Source organism: Muscardinus avellanarius (assembly GCF_963383645.1).
Source record: "Muscardinus avellanarius genome assembly, chromosome: 10".
Classification (NCBI taxonomy): domain Eukaryota; kingdom Metazoa; phylum Chordata; class Mammalia; order Rodentia; family Gliridae; genus Muscardinus; species Muscardinus avellanarius.
Genome location: NC_137796.1, coordinates 101601529 through 101624145, shown reverse-complemented (window position 1 = coordinate 101624145; position 22617 = coordinate 101601529). Strand labels below are relative to the sequence as shown.

Below are 22617 nucleotides of genomic sequence, written 5' to 3'. Positions count from 1 at the left end.
CTTTGCGAAGGTCAGAGCTGTGTGTGCCAGGGCCGGCTTCCAGGCACGTGGCCCCCGAGGTTACACTGGCTTTGGGTGGAGCCAGCCCTCTGTCGTGGCTCCCATAAGAATCCCAGTGACCTTCTAACAAGATGCCCTGCATTGTTATTTTTTTATTTTTTTTTTTTTGCACTGGTCCTTGCAAATTGTGAGACTGCTCCGGTCCTCGGCCTCTTCTCGGAATACATGCTGAGAAGGACAACGTTGTACAGGAAAAGAGATATTTCCAAAAGTAAAGAGGGAAAAAAAATAAAAAAATAAAAGCCCCACTTCACAAAGCTCGCCTGACTCACGCTTTATTTTCTCCGCGGGAAAGCTTCCTCGAGGCTCCACGCAAATCCCTAAACTAAAGGTTAATTGCCTAATCCATATGAACCGCTATCGTTTTCAGAAGTCTACTTGTTCCAAAGAGGAGCGGGTCATTGGTTTTCATGTTCAGCTTCACTCTTAACTTCCCCTGCCCCATTTCCATTAATGATGACTGGCTTGTCAAACAGTAAAAATACTTTTTAATTTAATTGCGGAGTCATCAGAAGTCCTTATTTCTGAGAGAGGAAGGGGAAAATCACTTGATGATTAAGCTCCCTCTGCCTGTGAGTAATAATTAGTTAACCAGATGCAAAGTCTTCCTTCGGTGAATCTATGATACAGCCTTACAACGCAGGTGACTTCATTTTCAGAGAATTAACCTGAGCGATACACGCGGCTGGGTCCCCTGTCTTCAAAGAATAAACCTCAGCACACCCCGTGGTCCTCTAAGGACCCCTGAGGGCCTGGGGGAGCTCCAGCACGATCACAGCTTGAGATGGTTCCTTTCCAGGAGTGTCAACTTGCTTGGGCCATGGTGTGACCAGATGGCTGGTCACACGTTATTCTGGGCGGTTGTGTCAGGATGACTTTGGCTGCATTTAACATTTAAACCAGCGGACTGACTAAAGCGGATTAACCCCCCTAAGATGAGTGGGCCTCACCTGGTCCTCCAGTTCCTCCTCCCTGAGCTGTCTTCCAGCTGGGAAGTGGGCTTATTTCCCCTCCCCCGTCTTCAAACTTGAATGTGGGTCTCAAATCTGCTGGTATCACATCTCTCACTGCCTCTCCTGGGGCCACCATCTGCCAAGTCACCCCTTAGGTCTTCAGACTTCTCAGCCTCCAGCACTGGGTCGATTCCTTATAACTCAATCTCAATCTCTCTCTCTCTCTCTCTCTCTCTCTCTCTCTCCTCTGTCAGCCTGCTGTTGGTTCCATCTCTCTGGAGAACCTCATTTAACATGTGACTGATCCTCTACTCCTGTACCAACCATTGTCTGAAAACAAAATTAGCCATAGACCTCTTTTTTTTTTTTTTTTTGGTGGTACTGGGGTTCCTGGAAACCCTTCTACCTCCGGGCTATACTCCCAGAACTATTTATATTTTATTTGGAAACAGGGTCTCTTAAGCCAGCACGGCTGGCTTCGAACCAGCGCGATCCTCCTGTCTCCGCCTCCCCAGTGCAGGGATTACAAGCGTGTGCCACCACACCCGGCCAGCCATAGAGCTCTTAAAGACAGATGATGACCTTTTTTAAAGAAAGGCAAAATATATGTACAAATTTTGCTGAATTGATAGTAACTTTTTTAAAAGTATTATCTTAGCTGGGGTGTGGCTCAGTGCCAGAACATTTGCCTAGCATGCTTGAGGCCCTAGGTCCAATCAGCAGCACTATAAAAAGCAAATAAGACAAACAAAAGAAAAATCAGTGTTTTCTTGGCTGGGTTTGATGATACCATTCCGGTATTTTGGAGACTGAGACTGGAGGATCACAGGTTCAGGGCCAGCTTCAGAAGCTTAGGAGGGTCTTCAGCAACTCAGTGAAACCCTGTTTCAAAATAAAAAATAAAGTAGGGCCCGGAGGGGTGGCGCTCACTTGTAATCCCAGCACTTGGGAGGCTGAGACAGGAGGATCACAGGTTCACAGCCAGCCTCAGCTACTTAGTGAGGCCCTCTGCAACTTAGTGAGACCTTGCTTCAAAATTAAAAAGGTTTGGGGGTATATCTTGGAGGTATAATACCCCTGGGTTCCATCCCACTACTACAAAAATAAATAAATAAATAAATAAATAAATAAGGTAAAATAGGATTGGCAATGTAGCTTGGATTTTGCTAAATGCAGAAAGGATGGGAACCCCTGAACCATATGTGCAAGTCTAAATGACTCAGGATGGCACTGGAGGCCTTTCAGGTCAGAAATCTAAGGGGGCAGGTGGGGTGAAGGAGAGTAACTGATCTAGAACCCTGGTAGCCTGGGCTCCATGCTCCACCCATAGCAGGTGGCCTTGGACAAGCTAAGCAGAGAGAGTAACTGTGCCCACCTCAGAGGGTTGCAGAATAAAAGGAAGGAACTGCCTAGTCTAGTGCTTAGTAAGCACTTCCTAGACCCTCAATCCTGTGTCTGTCATACTTATGACCGGTTCATCCCAGGCACAGGACACTCTGATAAGGATTTACTTACCAAAGGAGCAGAGTCGCTTCCCAGCCTCAGCACCCAATACGTACCCTGTGTCAGTCCCATCTGATACCCCAGGGAGGCCCTGAAACCACCACAGCACACTCTAAGAAGCTCAAGGGACACCTGGCCCTACAAGAGGAGGCCAGGAGTCGCTGGCCCCCTTCTTGGGCTCACTTATGTCTGAAGAACTTTCCACCTGCAGGAAGTTTCTCCCCCTCCCACCCTAATTAACTACCCCCCAAAGCTGTGCTCAGATGTCACCCGCAGGGAAGCCTTCCTGGACAGCCGGAGTAGATGAAGTTCCTCGTCATGTACTCTCAGGGGCTCTGGACTTCTCCTTCGCGGGACTAGTTGTTAAGTACTGGGTTATTGGGCCAGCGACCTCCTTCTGAGTGAGAATTCCAGGAGAAGAGAGATTTGGTGTGTTGTTCATCTCTCGGTCCTCAGCATCAAGCCCCAGCATCTGGATTCAGTGGACATTCCATGTCGACATCCCCTGTCTGTATCTCTGGGTTACGCCTCCATGGGTCCAACCAACTGCAGACTGAAGAACGTTCAAAATGTGTAAGAAAATGTTAAAAAGAATGGCTATGTACTGAACACAGACTTTTCCCTTGTCATTATCCCCTAAACAATCTAGTATAACAACTGTTTACATAACTCGGACCTTGTACTATTATAAGCAATCATCTCTAGATTACTATAATGCCCAGTATAGGAGGATGTGTGCAGGTGATATGCAAATACTACACCATGTTAGGCAAGGGACGTGAGCATCGGCATATTACGGAATCCATAGGGCGTCCTGGAGCCACTCCCCATGGGTACCAAGGGATAATTGTCTGCATACTGAAAGACTGAATGGGGTCACTAAGAGAGATGACGGCGGTCTAACTGTGGCATCAAGCTGACGTTAACGGAGGCAGGCTGGGTCAAGAGGTAGTGGGTCAGGAGGAAACCGACGTTCAATGGCGTCCTCACCCTATGCCCAAGGACACAGGGTGAGTGCCTCACGAGTGCCTCACGAGTTCCTCACGAGCAAAACTGAAGCTTGCAAAGTGACCTGGAGAGGAAAGGGATGGCTCCAATGATGGGAACCATTTAAGAATTTAAAAAAAAGATCAGTCTAAGGAATAAAGGAAAACATGAAGAAAAGTGTGTTGTTGTTGTTGTTGTTGTTGTTGTTGTTGTTGTTGTTGTTTGGTACGGGAGATTGAACCTAGGGGCACTCTACCTCTGAGTGACACCCTCAGCCCGTTTGTATTTTTATTTATTTAGAAACAATGTCTTGCTTAGTTGCTGAGGGTTAGTTAAGTTGCTGAGGCTAGTCTCAACTTGTGACCCTCCCGTCTCAGCCCAATCTCGCTTCTGGATTACAGGCTTGCACCACCACAGCTTTGGATGGTGTGTGCATGTATGTTTCCACGAGACTTTTTTTTTTTTTAACCTCCGGGCTATCCTCCCAGACCTATTTTATACTTTATCTGGAAACAGGGTCTCACTAAGTTGCTGAGAGCCTCGCTAAGTAGCTGAGGCTGGCTTCGAACCTGCGCGATCCTCCCGTCTCAGCCTCCCAAGCGCGGGGATTACAAGCGTGCGCCACCACGCCCGGCTCCACAAGTCTTGTATCCCATTAAGATGTATGACTACAGTGCACCAATAAAAAAGTTTTTAAATTATCTCAGAAAAAAATAGAATTATGTGACGATGATGATGTGGGAGGGGGACACCCCTTTGCCTTAAGTTGAAAAGGTTATACCCAGGAACAAAAGTAAACTGTACAGACACAATCTGTTAAAATTGACAAAAAGTCTCCCTCCTCAGATATTTGACGTTAATTGTTGTCACACACACACACACACACACACACACACACACACACACACGTTAAATCCAAAACTCACAGGTAATATTATTTTTGTGCTGATGAAGTATTATACAGTAGCTGGGTAATTTTTTCTTTCCATTTTTATTGTAAAAGCAATATAAGCTCATGATAAGAAAATCAAACAGAACAGAAAGAAATAAACTGACACCGAAAGGTCCATTGCCAATGTCAACCATTTATTCCAGCTCCCTAAGGGCAGATGCTTGTGTTAAGAGGTTTTGTTCCCTTCCAGAGTTTTCTATGCAGCTGTGTGACATACAATTTGCTTTTATTTTTTTGTTTTGTTTTGTTTTGTTTTTTCACAGTAATGGGATGGAACCCCGGGGCATTCTACCTCTAAGCTACACCCTCAGCCCTATTTTTTATTCTTTATTTGTAAACAGGGTCTTGCTGAATTGCAAAGGACCTCACTAAGTAGCTGAGGCTGGCCACAAACCACAATCCTCCTGTCTCAGCCTCCAAAATGCTAGGATTACAAACATGTACCACCACTACAATTTGCTTTTTTTCTAGTGTTTTTAGACAAATGGGATTATACATACTATTTTACAACTGCTTTTTTCCCCAGTGCAATAGCGATTGGGCATCTTTCCACATTCAGCTTTTAGTAGCCACTTAATAGAGATGCATAAACAATTTCTAATTAGATTCCTAAGATTGGACATTTAAGAGAAATGTCCAAGAAATAATGATACAATAAATAAGCATCTTTATCCACAAGCTCCCCACCCAACTGTCAGTCCTGGCCAGGTGTGGTGGTGCACACCTGTGATCCCAGTATCTGAGAGGATGAGCCAGGAAGACTGCAGGTCTACGCCAGTCTCAGCAACCTAGTGAGGCCCTTCACAACTTAGTGAGACCCTGTTACCAAATAAAAAATAAAAAGGGGCTGAGATGTAGCTCAGAGGTAGAATGTCCCTGGGTTCAATCTCTAGAACAAACAAACAAACAAACAAAAAGTCAGCCCTGTGCTTGCAGAGACCCTGCCTGCTTTGCTCACTGATGAACTCGCAGCGTGGGTACACTCCTAACACTCGGAGTGTCTCAGGAGCCTCCGCTGGGTGGGCAGCTCATCTGCCTGCGTGGACTCGTCTATTCAGGTGTTTTAAAGTATGTATATATTCACCAAGAACCCTCCAAAACCACTGCTTCACTGTATTCCCCATCTCTTCTTCGGAATTGTTATTTTGCTTTGTTTGATCAGCTAGGGGCTTCGAATTTAAAGCTCAATGCAGTAGAAATAAAGAATGCATATATATGTATATAGACACATATCCATATATATTATATGCACATAATATACATATATATGTTCTTGCAACAAAGTTACCTCAAATTTAAGAACTTAAAATATCTCAAATGTATTATCTTCCAATTCTAGACACGAGGAGTCTAAAATGGGTCTGTGGGGCAATCCTTCCAGAGGCTTCGAGAAGAATCTATTTCTTGACCTTTTTCAGCTTTCAAAGGCTGCATTCCTTAGTTGATGGCCCCTTCCACGTCATTCCAACCTCAATGTCTCTTTTCATGTCTCCTCTGCAGCTGACCCTCCTATCTTTCTTTTTCTCTTATATGCTCCCTTGTGATAACAATGGTCCCACCAGGATATCCTAGGATAATCTCTCAGGTCAAGCACATCAATAAAGACCCCTTGCCCATGGGCAATAATGTACAGACTCCGGAGATAAGAATATGGACACCACCTCGACATACATTTCGTAAATATGCGCTGAATCCCTACTTGCCATATCCTGAACTGAATATAAGCAACATAGCAGCTTTGTGTCCTTGCCCAAATGACACGGCCTCCCTGAGCCTCCACCGTTCTCCCTTGCAGAACTGGAGAGATTAATATCTGTCTCACAGGAAATGATGGATGTAGTGTCAGCAGACATCTCTTTTCACTTAAGGAAAATTTAGCAATTGTTATATGCTGTTTTCATCTTGCCAAAACGTAAGGGAAATGCTGGACTGAGCGGCAAGGAGGTAGAGAAGCAGATCCTCTCATCATATGCTGATGTGAATGTAAATTGGTACAAATTTTCCAGAGGGCAACGTATCAGTGTGCATATAATGAAAAGCCTTACAAATATTTCTTTTTATCCCAGTAATTATCAATTTCCAGAAGTGTATCTTTAGGGCATGGTTGAATTTCTAAACAAAGATGGTTAATGAAATATCATTTATAATCTGAGAAAGGAGCAGAAACAAACTAAATATCCTCTAATAAGGGATTAGATAAATAACCATGGCTCATCCACATTACAAAAACTTCAATAGCCATATAAAAGGAATTTGTAAAACGCTATCACAGCCGGGCATGGTGGTACTCCCCTGTCATTCAGTCCTTGTGAGGCTCACAAGTTCCTCAGCAAGTAGTGAGGCCCTCTGCAACTTAGTGAGTTTCAAAATAAAAATAAGACTGGGGAGTAGCTCAGAGATAAAACGCCCTGGGTTTAATCCCCAATAACACACACATACAGAGAAAGAGAGAGAGAGAGAGAGAGAGAGAGAGAGAGAGAGAGAGAGAGAGAGAGAGAGAGAGAGAGGGAGAGAGAGGGAGAGACGGGGGTTGGGGGTTGGGAGGGGGAAGACAGAGAGAACATCATGTTCAAAGGTTTGCCAAATATAGGTAAAAAGAACTGTGTGTGTGTGTGTGTGTGTGTGTGTGTGTGTGTGTGTGTGAAGGACGATAGGCATAGATTCCATGCTGTTAACAGTGACTATTTCAAGGTAATGGTATATCAAGTGATTTTTATTTTTGCTTGGTTGTATTTTCTAACAATGAAAGGTGAAGGCAGGGAATTCTGATACAGAACAATTCCCCTAGTTTTATCAACAGGCATTTCTGGGTCTAGAACAAATATGTCTCAAGGTGTCCCTCTAGTGGAAGGTGAGCCGCAGCTGCCGCTGGCGACACCTGGTTGCGACTTTTTAAATTAGCTTATTTCATTCGAGTCCTCAAGAAATAAACGAGAGAGAGAAATCGGTGAGCTATTCTGCTGATTCCCAAAAAAAAAAAAAAAAATGTTTTCAAGGGTGTGATTTGCAAACATAAAGGCCAAACCTCACCCCGAGAAAAAGGTGCTACACTTGGAATATTGACAACTAAACTTTTTCAGCCGGCGATGCTAGGGGATTGAGCCGTAGGCCTTCTCCTCCTCCTCCCCTGCATTCGGGCGGCTGGTGTTCCAAATCTAGGGAAGGATCAGGGAAGGATCGGGCCGGGCACCGAGCTGGAGGCCTGACGGCTAGGCCAGTGCGGGGCGCCAGCACGTCCAGAGTCTTCGGCGCCCTCCGGCCGGAAGTGCCGCCCGGCGCTCGGCTTCCGCCGGAAGCCCCCGGCCCGGCCTCGGCTGCTCCCGCGGCTTCCGGCCTCGGCTGCTCCCGGCTCTCTCCGGCCGCCGCTCGCCCCGGCTTCGGCTGTGTTCGGCTCCGCCCGGCCAGGGCGCTCATGGAGCCGGGGCTGGCGGCCCGCCGGGTAGCCATGGCGCCGCTGCTGGAGTACGAGCGGCAGCTGGTGCTGGAGCTGCTGGACACCGACGGGCTGGTGGTGTGCGCCCGCGGGCTGGGCGCCGACCGGCTGCTCTACCATTTCCTCCGGCTGCACTGCCACCCGGCCTGCCTGGTGCTGGTGCTCAACACGCAGCCGGCCGAGGAGGTGCGGCGGCCGGGATGCGGGCCCGAGGGGAGCCGGGCCCTGACTCCAGAGGGAGGGCGTCGACTGGGGTCCCCGACACTGCGAACGGGACGCTGGGCTGCCCTGGGGTGGTGTTGACACGGGGCGCAGAGGCTGGGCAGACCCAGGACGGGGAAGTGGACATTCCCCAGGGCCATGGGAAGAGGGCCCTGGCATCCTACGGAAGGGGAGCTGGGACATGGGGATGCTGCTGGGGTTAAGAATGGGTGGCACTGGGGAAGATGGGTTGGGGACCAGCCTGTGCTGGGGACTCTTGAGCCCGAACCAGCCTGGACTGACAAGATGACCATCCCCTAGTTAGAGCCCATGGTCAGGAGGGAAATGACAGCCGAGCACTGTGGCCATAGACTCCCTGAAGGCAGGGACCTTATTTGCTTCACCTAGGTATCCCCGGGGTCTGGCGTGAGGCCGTGGGTCCCACTCAGGGCCCAGTAAAGGTGGTACTGAACACGGGCCAGGGATGGATCGTGACAGAATAGTCTAAACACCCGGGAAAGGACCTTGTTGTTATCTTCTAATAGAACGATTTGGCTGCAAACCTGGCTTTGAGGGGAAGTATTTTATGTAAAAGTCCTTTAACTCAGGGTTTAAAAGTTATTTTGTGCTAGGTGTAGTAAGTAGCACAGGTCTAGAATCCCAGTACTTGGGAGGCTGAGACAGGAGGCTTGTAGGATCATCAAGGCCAGCCTCAGCAACTTAGCAAGGCCCACAGCAATTTAATGAGACCCTGTTTATTTCAAAATAAAATAGGGCTAGGGATATAAAAAAAAATAGAACTCAGAGACAGAAACACACACACACAAATTATTATGTGTTGAAGTGCTAATAATAAAATAAACCATGTACAAGTATCCCTTAGTGTAATCCCCAAGATAAATGCCCTAGATAAATGTAGACTGGATGGATGGCATATAATAGTAACTTGGGTTGTATATCTTTTATTAAGTTCATCATCTCTGAGAAGTAAGCAGTGCATTTTAAATACCTGCAATCTATTACAACTGCCCTGTATTAAACCACCTACTAATGAGTTTGATTTAATTTAGGAATATTTTATCAATCAACTGAAGATAGAAGGAGTCGATCACCTCCCTCACCGAGTGACCAATGAAATCCCAAGTAACAGTCGCTATGAAGTTTACACACGAGGTGGTATCATCTTTGCGACCAGCCGAATACTTGTGGTCGATTTCTTGACTGATAGAATACCTTCAGACTTAATAACGGGTAAGAATCTGAAATCGTATCATTACTGCTGTGTAGATGTCTACATTTGGGTGTTTGTCTGTCCCCTCTGGCTAAACTCCAAACTAGACCCTTCTTGATGGGATCACTGGATTTTTCTGCTCAACTTTGTGGGTTCAGCTGGTGGCACAATTCCTGATACATTGTAGATGTTTGGTGAATATTTGTTGACCTAAATAAGTAACTGCAAGCTGGGCATTGGTGGGTCATGCCTGTAATCTCAGCACTTGGGTTGAAACAGGAGAATCACAGGTTCATAGCCAGCCTCTACAACTTAGTAAGACCTTGTTCCCAAATAAAAAATAAAATAGGGATGGGGTGTAGCTCAGAGGTAGAAGTAGAACACTCCTGGATTCGATCCCCGGTACCACAAAAATAAATAACTACAACCTAGAGTTCCTTAACAATGGTGATATATTCTTAGGAGTGTATCCACGTGGCCATCATAATATCTTTACACAAACCTGGATGGCATAGGTCAGTCGGACATCATTTTTTATACAATCAAGAGACAGTAAGCCGCTGTGGTGGCACACACCTGTGATCCCAGTACTTGGGAGGCTGAGACAGGAGGATCACAGATTGAAGGCCAGCATCAGCAACTAAAACCCTTAGCAACTTAGCAAGACCCTGTTTCAAAATAAAAAGGATTGATGGTGTAGCTGGGAGGTAGAATGTCTCTGTTCAATCCCTAGTACCAAGAGAAAGAGAGAGAGAGATCTTGAAATGTATTAAACTGTTGCCAGCATAATATGACATACTGTTTTACAGTAAATTTTATTTTCATAAGTAAAGGGAATACAGTCTAAGGATTAATCCAGGCATGGTGGCATATGCCTATAATCCTAGTACTTAGGAGGCTGAGACAACAGGTTTGCAGCCAGCCTTAGCAACTTAGTGGCCTCAACTTATTGAAATAGTGCTGGGGGTGTAGCGTGGAGGTGGAAAACCTCTGGGTTCAATCCCCAGTACCATACACACATACACACAAAATAAGGATTAAAAGTACAGTAAATACATGAACCAGAACATGGTCATTAATTTTCATTATCAAGTAGCATGTACTATATGTAATTGCACCTATAATCACATGACTCACAGCACAGTAGGTTTGCTTATACCACCATCACCACCATCAAATGAGTGTGTTGTGTCATGACATTGTAATTCTAAGTAAGGCATAGGATTTTTTTCAGCTCCGTTACAATCTTGTGGGATGCTTTATATATATGGTCTGTCACTGACACATATACATGTTAAAATTAGCTTTTCTTTATTTTTCTAAACTTATATCTAGTAAATACTTGTGGTTGACTAGCATTTGTTTTTAGGATTTAACCAGATTTGAAATGCTTATAAATTATCTTTGTGTATATCCAAAAATACTTGGTTTTCTTCTTCAAGAATATTTTTTTTCATGTTTTGAAATTAAACCCAAGTTGTTGCTTGCTTGCTTGCTTGCTTGCTTGGTTTATTAGCAACACTGAGCCTTGAACCCAGGGGCATTCTACCTCCAAGTTATACCCCCAGCCCTATTTTTATTCTTTATTTTGGAAACAGGGTCTCAGTAAGTTGCGGAGGGCCTCACTAAGTAGCTGAGGCTGGCTACGACCCTGCGATCCTCCTGTCTCAGCCTCCCAAGTACTGGGATTACAAGCGTGCACCACCACCACACCGGACTCGATGTTACTTATTTTGAGAATAAAAAAAAAGTTTTACTTTTAGCTAGAATATGTGTAGAAGAGGAGTTATTGGTTTTCATTATTGTCTGCCCCTTTTCTGATTTCCCCAAAGCTAATTTAGGGGCTTTGTGTCTCCACCCTTAAACTGGCCTGTGTTTCCCGACAACCACAGGACTCAGAACACGACTTTATGTTTGCGTTTGGCTGTCTTGCTCGTGAGGTTACCTTCTGAAGCACAAGGAAGGATTTGTTCACCCCAGGCACATCGTAGACACCAGACCATACTTGTCAGCCGAATGATGGGCGTACCGCGGCCTTTAATGAACTTCTGGGGGGCAGAGGAACTGCGAAATTCCTAAGCATACGCTCAGCTGCATCTGTCATACTGCCCCAACCCAGAGGACCCGCAAGAAATAGCTCCTGAATATAAATGTATGCCTGAGGCTTCCTGTGGTTCAGGCTGAACTGGTTGAGGAACATTTTGTTGCTCCTTTGTAGCATTTATAATGGTTGTATACAGAGGCATGGTCTTGCAACCAGGCCCGCCTGATTTTGACAGAGTTCCTTAATTTCCTGGAATCTCAGTTTTCTCGTTTCTTAAGTGGAGAAAATAGGGACTTAGAATTCTAAGGATTAGCCAGGCGTGGTGGTGCACACCTGTAATCTCAGTACTTGGGAGGCTGAGACAAGAGGATTGCAGATTTGAGGACAGCCTCAGCAACTAGTGAAACTCAGCAACCTAGCAAGATCCCGTTTCAAAATAAAAATAAAAATAGGGCTGAGGGTATAGCTCAGCAGTAGAATGTCCCCCGGGTTCAATCCCTAGTACTAAGAAAATGAATTCTAAGAATTAAACCAAATAAAATGGTTAGTGTAGTGCCTGGACATAGTAAATGCTTAGTAAATAATATAAAAGTTGACCTTTTTTAAAACTAGAAGTCATAATACAGCATAAGGTCTCTTACTGATTATTGCTTCTTGTAAGCTTGGTTTTTCTTTTTTCTTTTGGAGTAGACAAAATGAAGAAATTATAGAAACTACCACTAGATGTCAGTATTACTCTGTGACTTTGTATTACAGCTTGGCCTAATTAACCAGAAAGGTCTAATGCAAGGAATTCTACTTCCGAGCTTCACCTCAGCCTTTTTGTTTTGTTGTTGTTGTTTTTGAAACAGGATCTCACTAGGTTGCTGAAAGTGTCCTAATTAAAATTCCCTCCCCAATTCTGATCAGAACCCAACCAGTAATAACCCTGGAACTGCTACTGCTGCTTGGCTGAGTAGAATGCAAATTAATGCCAGAAATGAACTCTTCCAAATGCTTTATTCCTTGATCATTCCCCCAGGATCTGTGTAAGAGATTTTACCAAAACTCTTATAGATTGAAGAATATACCCTAAAGCACATGGCATTTGTAATCCCAGGACTTGGGAGACTGAGACAGGGAGATCACAGGTTCTTGGCCTGCCTCAGCATCGTAGTGAGACCCTATTTCAAAATAAAAGAATAAAATTGGGCTACTGCGCCACTGCGGGTATAACTCAGAGGTAGGAGGCTCCTGGGTGCCATCCCTGGTAAAAACACACACACACACACACACACACACACACACACACAGAGCTAACTCCTCCCACCCCTAACTCGTTTCCCTGTTACCACCTAGAATTACCACCACACTCTTCCTAAGTCTCCCTACAGATTAGAACTTCCAAAGAGAGGAAGGACTCCAAATATCTACCCAGATTGTACTTTCTTTTTTCTTTTTTCTTTTTTTTTTTTTTTTTTGGTGGTACTGGGGTTCCTGGAAGCCCTTCTACCTCTGGGCTACACTCCCAGACCTATTTTTCATATTTTTTATTTGGAAACAGGGTCTCTTAAGCCAGCACGGCTGGCTTCGAACCTGCGCGATCCTCCTGTCTCCGCCTCCCAAGCACGGGGATTATAAGCGTGCGCCACCTCGCCTGGCCCAGATTGTACTTTCAAAAGAATATGAGAAGCTGAGCTTAGAGGTGCACACTTATAATCCCAGTACTTGGGAGGCGGAGACAGGAGGATCACGGTTCCGGAAGAAACTGTTTCAAAATAAAAAGGTCTGGGGGTTTAGTTTAGTGGTACAGCACAACTGGGTTAAATCTCCAGTACCACACACACACACACACACACACACACACACACACACACACACACACACACTTTAGCATATATACAGGAAAGAACTTCTGACTCAGTATTCTCACTTTATAAATAAGGTAACATGTATGATTGTCTTTGTTTTTGGAATTCAGAGCTATTATAACCATACACACCACACCAAAAAAGTGCATTAAGTATATTCATTAATTTACCTCCCAAGCCGGGCATGGTGGCGCACGCTTGTCATCCCCGCGCTTGGGAGGCGGAGACAGGAACATCGCGCAGGTTCGAAGCCAGCCGCACTGGCTTAAGAGACCCTGTTTCCAAATAAAGTATAAAATAGGTCTGGGAGTATAGCCCAGAGGTAGAAGGGCTTCCAGGAACCCCAGTACCACCCAAAGAAAGAGAAAAAAAATGTACCTCCCAATTGATTATATTCCAAATCTGAAAATTGAATTAATCGAACAGGTGGTGCAGATGTTGACTAAACTCCTAAAATGCAGCTGTTTTGCGTAGACCATGTCTTTTTCATGGGCAGAGAATCAGCGACCCGCTTTGCTCGTCTGCAGCCAGGCAGGCACCCTTGCTCCATTTCCCTCCTCCCATCCACTCTGGGCCCAGAGGGTCAGGAGGCTGGAGGCTCTCAGGTCTCCTGTGCCAGCGCGGGGAACCACCCTATGCCAAATCTTCAGCCACCACCCCTCATCCTCTCTCTCCTTTTCCCACCCACTGTGTATTTTTTCCTTAGCATTTACAGCATACTAAATATTTTACTCATACCACTTACTGTAAGTTCCACAAGACTGATCTACATCAGCTGTCCTTGGCTGTTTTCCAGCCTGGAGTGGTCCCAGCCCATGCTCAAGTAGGGGCGCCAGGAAAGTGGGGTGAACAGAGGCAGGTGAGCCCGCGGATGGCACGCCGCTCTGTAACGTACCCTCTGCCCCCCACCCCCAGGCGTCCTGGTGTACAGAGCCCACAGGATTCTCGAGTCTTGTCAAGAAGCCTTCATCCTGCGCCTCTTCCGCCAGAAAAACAAGCGTGGTTTCATCAAGGCCTTCACCGACAATGCCGTCGCCTTCGACACCGGGTTTTGTCACGTGGAAAGGGTCATGAGAAATCTCTTTGTGAAGAAGCTGTACCTGTGGCCAAGGTAAGCCAGGTGGCACGTGGCTTGTGAGAGGGTCTGCTGTAAGTCAGTTGCACTAGAATATAACACAATGTAAAACCGTTTCCACTGCACTTGGTGGGAGTCAGGCAGGTTCATGGCAGCCGTATCCAGATACTAATAGGCAGTCACCCAGCTAGGCATGGTCAAGCGCACCTGTAATCCCAGTACTTGGGAGGCTGAGACAGGAGATGTGCGGGTTCAGGACCAGGCTCAGCAACTTAGCAAGGTCCTCAGTAACTTGGTGAGAAAAAGAGAAAAAAACTGAATTCAGCCCCTAGTACCAAAATATATATTTTACCCATTTGTGATTCTTTTGAAAGTAGAGAGAGATTTGAGAATTATTTTTTGATGGTGTCTTACCAAAAGATCAAACTTCTCATGTAAAAGACAAGATAGTTATCTGGGGGTAGTGGTACACACCTGTAATCTCAGTACTTGGGAGGCTGGGACAGGAAGATCACAGGTTCTAAGCCAGCCTTGGCAACTTAGCAAGGCCCTATTTCAAAATGAAATAAATCTGGGGTGTAGCTCAGAGGTAGAATATTCCCCCCTCCCTTCCCACCAAAAATAAGACCAGATAGTAAATACTTGGGGCTTCACAGTCTACACAGTCAGCCACGAATATTCATCTCTAATGTTACGGTCACAAAAGCAGCTAATCGTGGTGGCACAGGCCTGTCGTCCCAGCTACTGGGGAGGCAGAGGCAGGAGGATGGCAAGTTTGAGGCCAGCCTGGGCAATGTAGCAAGTTCTTGTTTTTTTAAAAAAAAAAAAAAAAAAAAAAAAAATATATATATATATATATATATATATGTAGGTATGTATATAAAAAGGGCTGGGATTATAACTCAGGGATAGAGTGCTTGTCTAACATGTGTGAGGCCTCACGTTCAATTCTTAGTTTCCCAGAAAAATAAAAACTAGAGCCCATATAAAAACAGTGGGTAGTAGGCATGTGATGTTCTATAAAAATGGCCCCAGAATTTGGCTCAAAGAATACTTTGCTGACCCTGCCTTATTTTGAGTAATAACTTGTATTCACAGAGGTCCAAAGTGTTCTTTTTTTGGTGGAGGGTGGGGGAGTGATTATTGGAGATTGAACCCAGGGCATTCCACCTCTGAGCTACACCCCCAGCCCTATTTTGTATTCATTTTGAAACAGGATCTCACCAAGTTGCTGAGGCTGGTCCTGCGATCCTCCCGTCTCGGCCAACAACTGCACACCACCAGGCCTGGCCCCAAAGCATCCTGGGCTGCATTGTCAACCCGCTTTCCACGTTGCTGGCTTCCTGATTGTATTTGCAAAACTATTATTAACCTGGGCCCACACTTAGCGTAGCTGCTGCAGCTCCAGAGGACACATGTCTCCTCAGGTTCCATGTGGCCGTCCACTCGTTCTTAGAACAGCACAAGCCCGAAGTCGTGGAGATCCACGTGTCCATGACGCCGGCCATGCTAGCCATCCAGACCGCCATCCTGGACATTCTCAACGCGTGTCTGAAGGAGCTGAAGTGCCATAACCCATCCCTGGAGGTGGACGACCTGTCCCTGGAAAATGCCATCGGGAAGCCTTTCGACAAGGTACTCTTTTTCTTTTTTTATTTTAAGCAGAGTTTGTTATCATTTTAGGGAATGCAAGTTATTTTTATATTTATATTGCATATATATTTTATATATGCAAGTTATTTTATATCATTTTATATTGGCAGTGTTCTTATTAAGAACTTGCTATTATTCCAGAAGGAAGTTGGCAGTGATTTAAACGTTGCTGCTTAGATTTACTGCAAAGTCATTGTTGTAGTAAAATACGCAGCTTAGGTCCGTTCACACCTGTAACCCCACTACCTGGGAGGCTGCGAGGGGAGGCTCGCAGGTCGACAGCCAGCCTCAGCTACTTAGGGAGGAAGCTCTGAGCAACTTAATGAGACCCTGTTCTAAAAAGAAAAACCTGGGCTGGGGGTGTAGCTCAGAGGCAGAACATCTCTGGGTTCAATCCCCAGCAACACACAACAAGAAAACAAATCAGTAAATTATGTGGCCTGCCATGACAGCATAACTCTGGATTTTGCAGCTATATAATAAGACGTTACTTCTCATTTGAACTGTAATCCAAAGGAGTATACGTAACTTTTTTCCTCTGAAATGACAACATTTGGATATCTGCAGGTAGAAGAGGTTTACGTAATAATGCTTCATTGCTGTACATGAATTTACCTTCTCTCTTTTGCAATAAATAACTTGGAAGCCTTTTCATTACTGAGAAATGTGAAACTTACTGTCTTAAAATTACATTCTGAATTGGGAAAATGGTAAGATTTTGGTTCAAGGAATTTTTATTCTAATGTTTTCACCATAAATTAATATTAATACAGGTATATAAATGTCAAATACTGTAATGAGTTGCAGATCCAGAAAATGCTGACTTTTAAAAATTCCAGGCAGCTCTTTTAAACTCTGAATCAACTTCCGTGTCACTGGAAATAATGTATAGTGATACTTCGTATTCTTCTGATTTTTTTTTTTCAGAAAGCCAGTTTATGTTATAATATTGATACATAAAACTAATTTCATAAGTCGGGCATGGTGGCGCATGCCTGTAATCCCCAGTACTTGCGAGGCTGAGACAGGAGCATCTCAGGCTTAAGGCCAGCCTCAGCAACTTAGTGAAGTTCTCAGTAAATTAGTGAGACCCTTTTCAGAAGAAAAAGTAAAATAGGGCTGAGGGTGTTGCTTAGAGGTAGGATGCCCCTGGGTTTAATCCCCAGTACCACAAAAAAAATGTACTTTATTCCTTCCTCCATCTTAAACTCAGTTATAATTTAGTGTACAGTGATTTTAAAAAAATCCCCATGCTTTGAATAGACTATATATGTCCCTAGAAAAAACAAGATAGCCTAGTATATCTTACATTAGATGTCTGTTTGTCTCATTCCTTGGATAGCAAGTCAAAATATTGTTTTAGATATTCTTTTAGCAATTGCATCTCAATAGAGACATAGCCTGCTTGCATCTTGTTTAAAAAAATTAATCTTTCGTAGATCTCTTTACAAAAGAGACGTGTAGTTCTGTGACCTAGTTTGTCTAGGACAGTCCCAGTATCGCCATGTCCTAGGGTAATTACTCACAATGCCCTGGTTTAGACTGTAAATTATGTCGTCATCCACATATTATTCCTGCTCAGTATCAAATCTGTTAGGTGAGCTGCCATGCAAAAATATTGCTTCTGTTCAGAGAAACAGACACCTGCTTTTCTGATATCATCAGGTCTTTTCTCTCTTGATTATAATGTAAATATGTATAAGGATAGATTGTGTCCATTTGATCATAAAGATTGTAGCAGTAAGACACTCTGCTCTATTTTTGAAAATTTAAACATTATCATTAGAACTGTAGGAATTGCAGTCTTTTAGCCACTAACTTGGGGGATAATATGTTGGGCTTTTGATTGTAGCAAAATGTTCATAACATGAAATTAACCATTTTAACCATTTTTAGGTATAGAGGGGGCAATCTCTTTTGAAGGTATAGTTTATAATATGAATCACTATATGGAACAGACGTCAGCAATACTAAATTTTATTCTTGTTTTAGACAATCCGCCATTATCTGGACCCTTTGTGGCACCAGCTTGGAACCAAGACTAAATCCTTGGTCCAGGATTTGAAGATATTGCGAACGTTGCTGCAGTATCTCTCTCAGTATGATTGTGTCACATTTCTGAATCTCCTGGAATCTCTGAGAGCGACAGAAAAGGCTTTTGGTCAGAATTCAGGTGTGAGATAAAAATACTAACATTATTCTAGGAGCCGATTTGAATAAAGTGTCAGCTGGGGGGGGGCATCAGGTATGGGGAGTGCTATATTCAACTACATGTTCTATGCTAAGGTCTCAAATTACATTTTGTATTCATTGCACAGGGATGTAGGTCTTATTGATAGCTAATGTTTCCGCCTACTTAACTTCTGTTCTATATAATAATAAATATTCATATCCATTGCGGGCAATTTTATTTCTAGAAAAGACCGTATATAATACAGGCAGTCTCCAACTTAGAAATAGGTTGTGTTCTGGAAGTTTCATTGTTAGGAACTTAAAATTCATTTTCCCCAAAGAGACAGGAGCTAGTGTTGAAGACTGAAAAGAAGAGATTTACCGGGAGGTAGTGCGTGCACGGCTGGCCACCATCTTGTTTTCTTGCCAACTGCACCCTTCCCCCAAACCCCAGTACCCTGGGTCCCGAGGGTCAAGAGTTAATATAGTCAGTCATTTTACTGCTTCTTTGGGGACCTTCTTGAGTAATAAGGTACAAAGGCGTGAAGGAATGAAGGGACTGCGGGAGCTTTGTGTGCCTGCCCCTGGTTTTCCACAATTGGATTGGACAGCGCTACCCCCACGCGGCTTTGCGCCACCCTGAGAGGTGTGACAGAGTGACCAAGCCAGTGTCTTCGTGTTATTATGAGAAAAGTTTTGACACTGAAAACATCTTGGGGACCCTCAGGAGGCCACAGACCACTGGTGCTTGGAGAATCACTAGCATGGCCAGTGATGACGGCCGCACCAGTGAGAGGAGGAGCGCTTGGTAGGAAGGAGGGCGAGCTGAATATGTAGGTCACGTGGCCGTCTGGGACGATTGGGACTTAGCCCTACACTGAGGCTTTTTTTTTTTTCTTTTCTCATTAGGTTGGCTGTTTCTTGACTCCAGCACCTCCATGTTCGTGAATGCTCGAGCAAGAGTTTACCACATCCCAGACGCCAAGATGAATAAAAAAGGCAAAATGTCTGAAAAAATGGAGACGAAAGAAGGACAAGGTTATTTTGGCTCACATCTTTAAATGTGTCTTTTATTTAAATATTGAGTGTGGAAATACCGAGTTAAAGTGTAACTTTAATTCTCAGCCATATGTCAATGTGTATGTGTATACTATATGTAGCACAGGTGATATATGTTGAAAGTATTTAGCACGGCAAGTCTTGGAATCCTTATCAGAGGACTCAAGTAACAGAAGCTAAGTATCAGTCAAGAATGGCTATATAAGAGCTATAAATTGATTATTTTTTAATAAAACTTCACAAAATAAAGTCTTAGTGGAACATTTTAACATCTTTTTTTTCTTTTTATTTTTTTGTTACTGAAAGGTGAACCCAGAGACATTCAACCTCTAAGCTATACCCTTGGTCCTGTTTTTTTATATTTTATTTTGAAACAGGGCCTCACTAAGTTGCTTAGGCTGTCATTGAACCTGCCATCATTCTGTCTTATTCTCCCAAACCCTGGGATTACGCCACCACACCCAGCCCATTAAGAATGTAAATAGACTAGGGTGAGGCACTGGATTTTATTCTAACACTTATCTACCAGAATCAAATACCACTAATTTTTTAAGGCATGGAATAAGGGTAAAACTTGCTTTCTGCCTAGCTTAAAGATCTGTCTCAGTGTGTGAATAGTGCCCTTAAAGTATGATTGTTATCCGCTATTATCCATGTGCAGGATTTTGAAAATTGTGGGGATTTTGGAAATAAATACTGTCAGCTGGGCATGGTGCACACGCTTGTAATCCCAGTACTTGGGAGGCTGAGACAAGAGGATCTCAGGTTCATGCCCTGCCTCAGCTATTTAGGGAGGCCCTGTTTCAAAATAAAGAATACAAAATAGGGCTGGAGGTGGATCTTGGAGGTAGAATGCCCCTGGGTTCAATCCCTAGTACCACAAAAACAAATAAGTAAATAAATACTGTCACCCTGTCCCTATCACTTATAAGTTGTCACAGGTTGACCACTAACCCAGAGTCATCTCCTTTTGATGTCCATGAGTATAACTTTCTTTCAAGGCCTCCATAACCCATATTGGTTTGGATTTGAAGTAGTTTTCTTTTAGGCTGTAAGTCGGACTTTTCATAAGAGCAGATTCTCCCTAGCCAAATGAAGGAAGCTCAAAGGGATGGCCTTTTGGAATGATGCCCGTGTTACCTGTTGTCTTAAAAACCTTTAAGATACTTTATGCGTAAATAGTGCCACCCAGAATGTTATCACACGTCGTCTTTTATTTCTGTGCAGAAACAAGAAAGGAGCTGGTCCTAGAAAGCAACCCCAAGTGGGAGGCGCTCACCGAAGTGTTGAAAGAAATCGAGGCGGAAAACAAAGAGAGCGAAGCCCTGGGCGGCCCAGGTAGGGACAGAGGGCGCGGCGGCGCGGCTCCCAGGACCTCACCACGAGTCTTAAGTCCACCCACTTTTTAAACACAACTCGCTGTCTTGTTTTGGGAGTGTAGACAAAGCAAGGGCGAGTGAGCAGGGATGCTGGCAGCAACCCCGCTCTGCTCACTTGATCGACTTTTGCCGTGTCGAGTCACTGTATATTCATGCAGCGGGATTTCTACTGGTTGGGTTCTTGGGGCTTCTATTTAAAGATTCAGCTAATCTCATCTATGTCCACCAGAAACAAGCACAGCGGATGTTCTGTTCTCTGTCCTCAGGAAGTTATCTTCCCAAAGAAACTGAGATTCTCTTGTGGCGGGACGGTGACTCAGCCCTAGAAAACCGTCCAGGTCCTAGGCTGCTGCTGTCTAGCGGGGATGCTGGGGGATTAGCACAGGGGACGAGACCCCAACTACGAATTGAAAAATGAAGCCAGGTGCAGAACTTTCAAAATGAAAGATAACCACATTTTAAAAATATGTGTTGCCGGGCGTGTTGGCGCACGCTCGTCATCCCTGCACTTGGGAGGCTGAGACGGGAGGGTCGCACAGGTTCGGAGCCAGATTCAGCAGCTCAGTGAGACCCTGTTTCCAAATAAAATATAAAATAGGTCTGGGAGTATAGTCCAGAGGTAGAAAGCCCCTGGGCTCCACACCCAGTACCACAAAAAAAAAAAAAAAAAAAAAAATATGCATTGAGCCTTCACACAAAGTGATAAAGGCAAGCATTCAGTCTGAGGTTTATAAACACACTGCTGTTAGCGTCCCTGAACCCACAGTGCCCTGAGCTAAGGCCCAGAGTCAGAGACGCTCACCGCAGAGAAAGGGAGAAGGGAAGAGTCCCCTCCGGCCGCTGACGTTAACACGAGGGGATTTTCTTTCAAATATTTCCTAGTTCACATTGTTAACATCACAGTATAGATCATAATTTCTGGATATAGAATTAACGGGTCAAGTGGCATTAGCATTCTTAAAGTTATGTTACTGCACCGATTTCCATAAAGTTTCATTTCTTTTAGCAACATAAGAACTTATGTCTGTGCACATATTTTATTACCATCTTATTAATTTGATTGGAGAAGTTATCTTGTTTTGAATTTTGACAGTTAGCAATCTCACCATTTTCTCAAATACATTTCCTTTTATTGTGAATTTTGTTAGTGTCCTTGACCAACATACACTATGTCCACAGTAAAGATATTAACATTTATCATAATTGCTTTATAAAGTTTTTGTCTTCATCTTTTCTTTTTTTTTCTTTTTTTGCGGTACTAAGGATGGAGGGCATTCTACCTCCAAGCCACACCCTCAGCCCTATTTTTTATTCTTTTTTTTTTTTTTTTTTTTTTTTTTTTTGGTGGTACTGGAGGGGGGTGGAACCCAGAGGCTTTCTACCTCCGGGCTATACTCCCAGACCCATTTTATATTTTATTTGGAAACAGGGTCTCACTAAGTTGCTGAAAGCCTCACTAAGTAAGTAGCTGAGGCTGGCTTCGAACCTGCGCGATCCTCCTGTCTCAGCCTCCCAAGCGCGGGGATTACAAGCGTGCGCCACCACGCCCGGCTTATTCTTTATTTTGAAACAGGCTCTCACTGAGTTGCAAAGGGCTTCACTCAGTGGCTGAGGCTGTCCTCGAGCCTCAGTCCTCCTGTCTCAGCCTCCCAAATGCTGGGATTACGAGTGTGCACCACCACGCCTGGCTTGTATTTGCCTTTTGAAATTCTGGTGTTTAATTCTTATAAAGTCAAAGTATAGATAACAGCCTTTTCTCAGGTTTCTGCCACTGGTGTGTCTTTTAGTTTGTTTGTTTTGTTGTGCTGAGGATCTCAAACCCAGGGCTTCATACATGCAGCTGTCTACCAGTGAGTTACCTCCCTGACCGCCTCTGTTGCTTTTGGGGGGGGGGGTGTCTGTGTATGCACACACACGTGCTGCTGGATATTGGACCCAGAGGCATTCTACCTCTGAGCTACATTCTCCAGTCTTTTTAATGCTTATTTCAAAATAGGGTCTCACTAGATTGCTGAGAGCCTCACCAAGTTGCTGAGACTGTCCTCGAGCCTACAATCCTCCTGTC

The 22617-nt window shown here is 44.4% G+C and overlaps 1 protein-coding gene across 1 annotated transcript in view; it reads left to right on the top strand.

The window, feature by feature from the left end:
• Window positions 1-7867: 7867 nt before the first annotated feature.
• The window catches only part of ERCC4 (ERCC excision repair 4, endonuclease catalytic subunit), a gene marked incomplete at both ends in the record, with an annotated part of 29091 nt that continues 14341 nt past the window's right edge, over window positions 7868-22617 (top strand). Inside the window, 7 exons of the mRNA XM_080704322.1 lie at window positions 7868-8074; window positions 9160-9340; window positions 14130-14325; window positions 15717-15924; window positions 17935-18115; window positions 19024-19152; window positions 20401-20511. Of these exons, the coding sequence (XP_080560448.1) occupies window positions 7868-8074; window positions 9160-9340; window positions 14130-14325; window positions 15717-15924; window positions 17935-18115; window positions 19024-19152; window positions 20401-20511 (1213 nt within the window). The remainder of the gene's footprint in view (window positions 8075-9159; window positions 9341-14129; window positions 14326-15716; window positions 15925-17934; window positions 18116-19023; window positions 19153-20400; window positions 20512-22617) is intronic.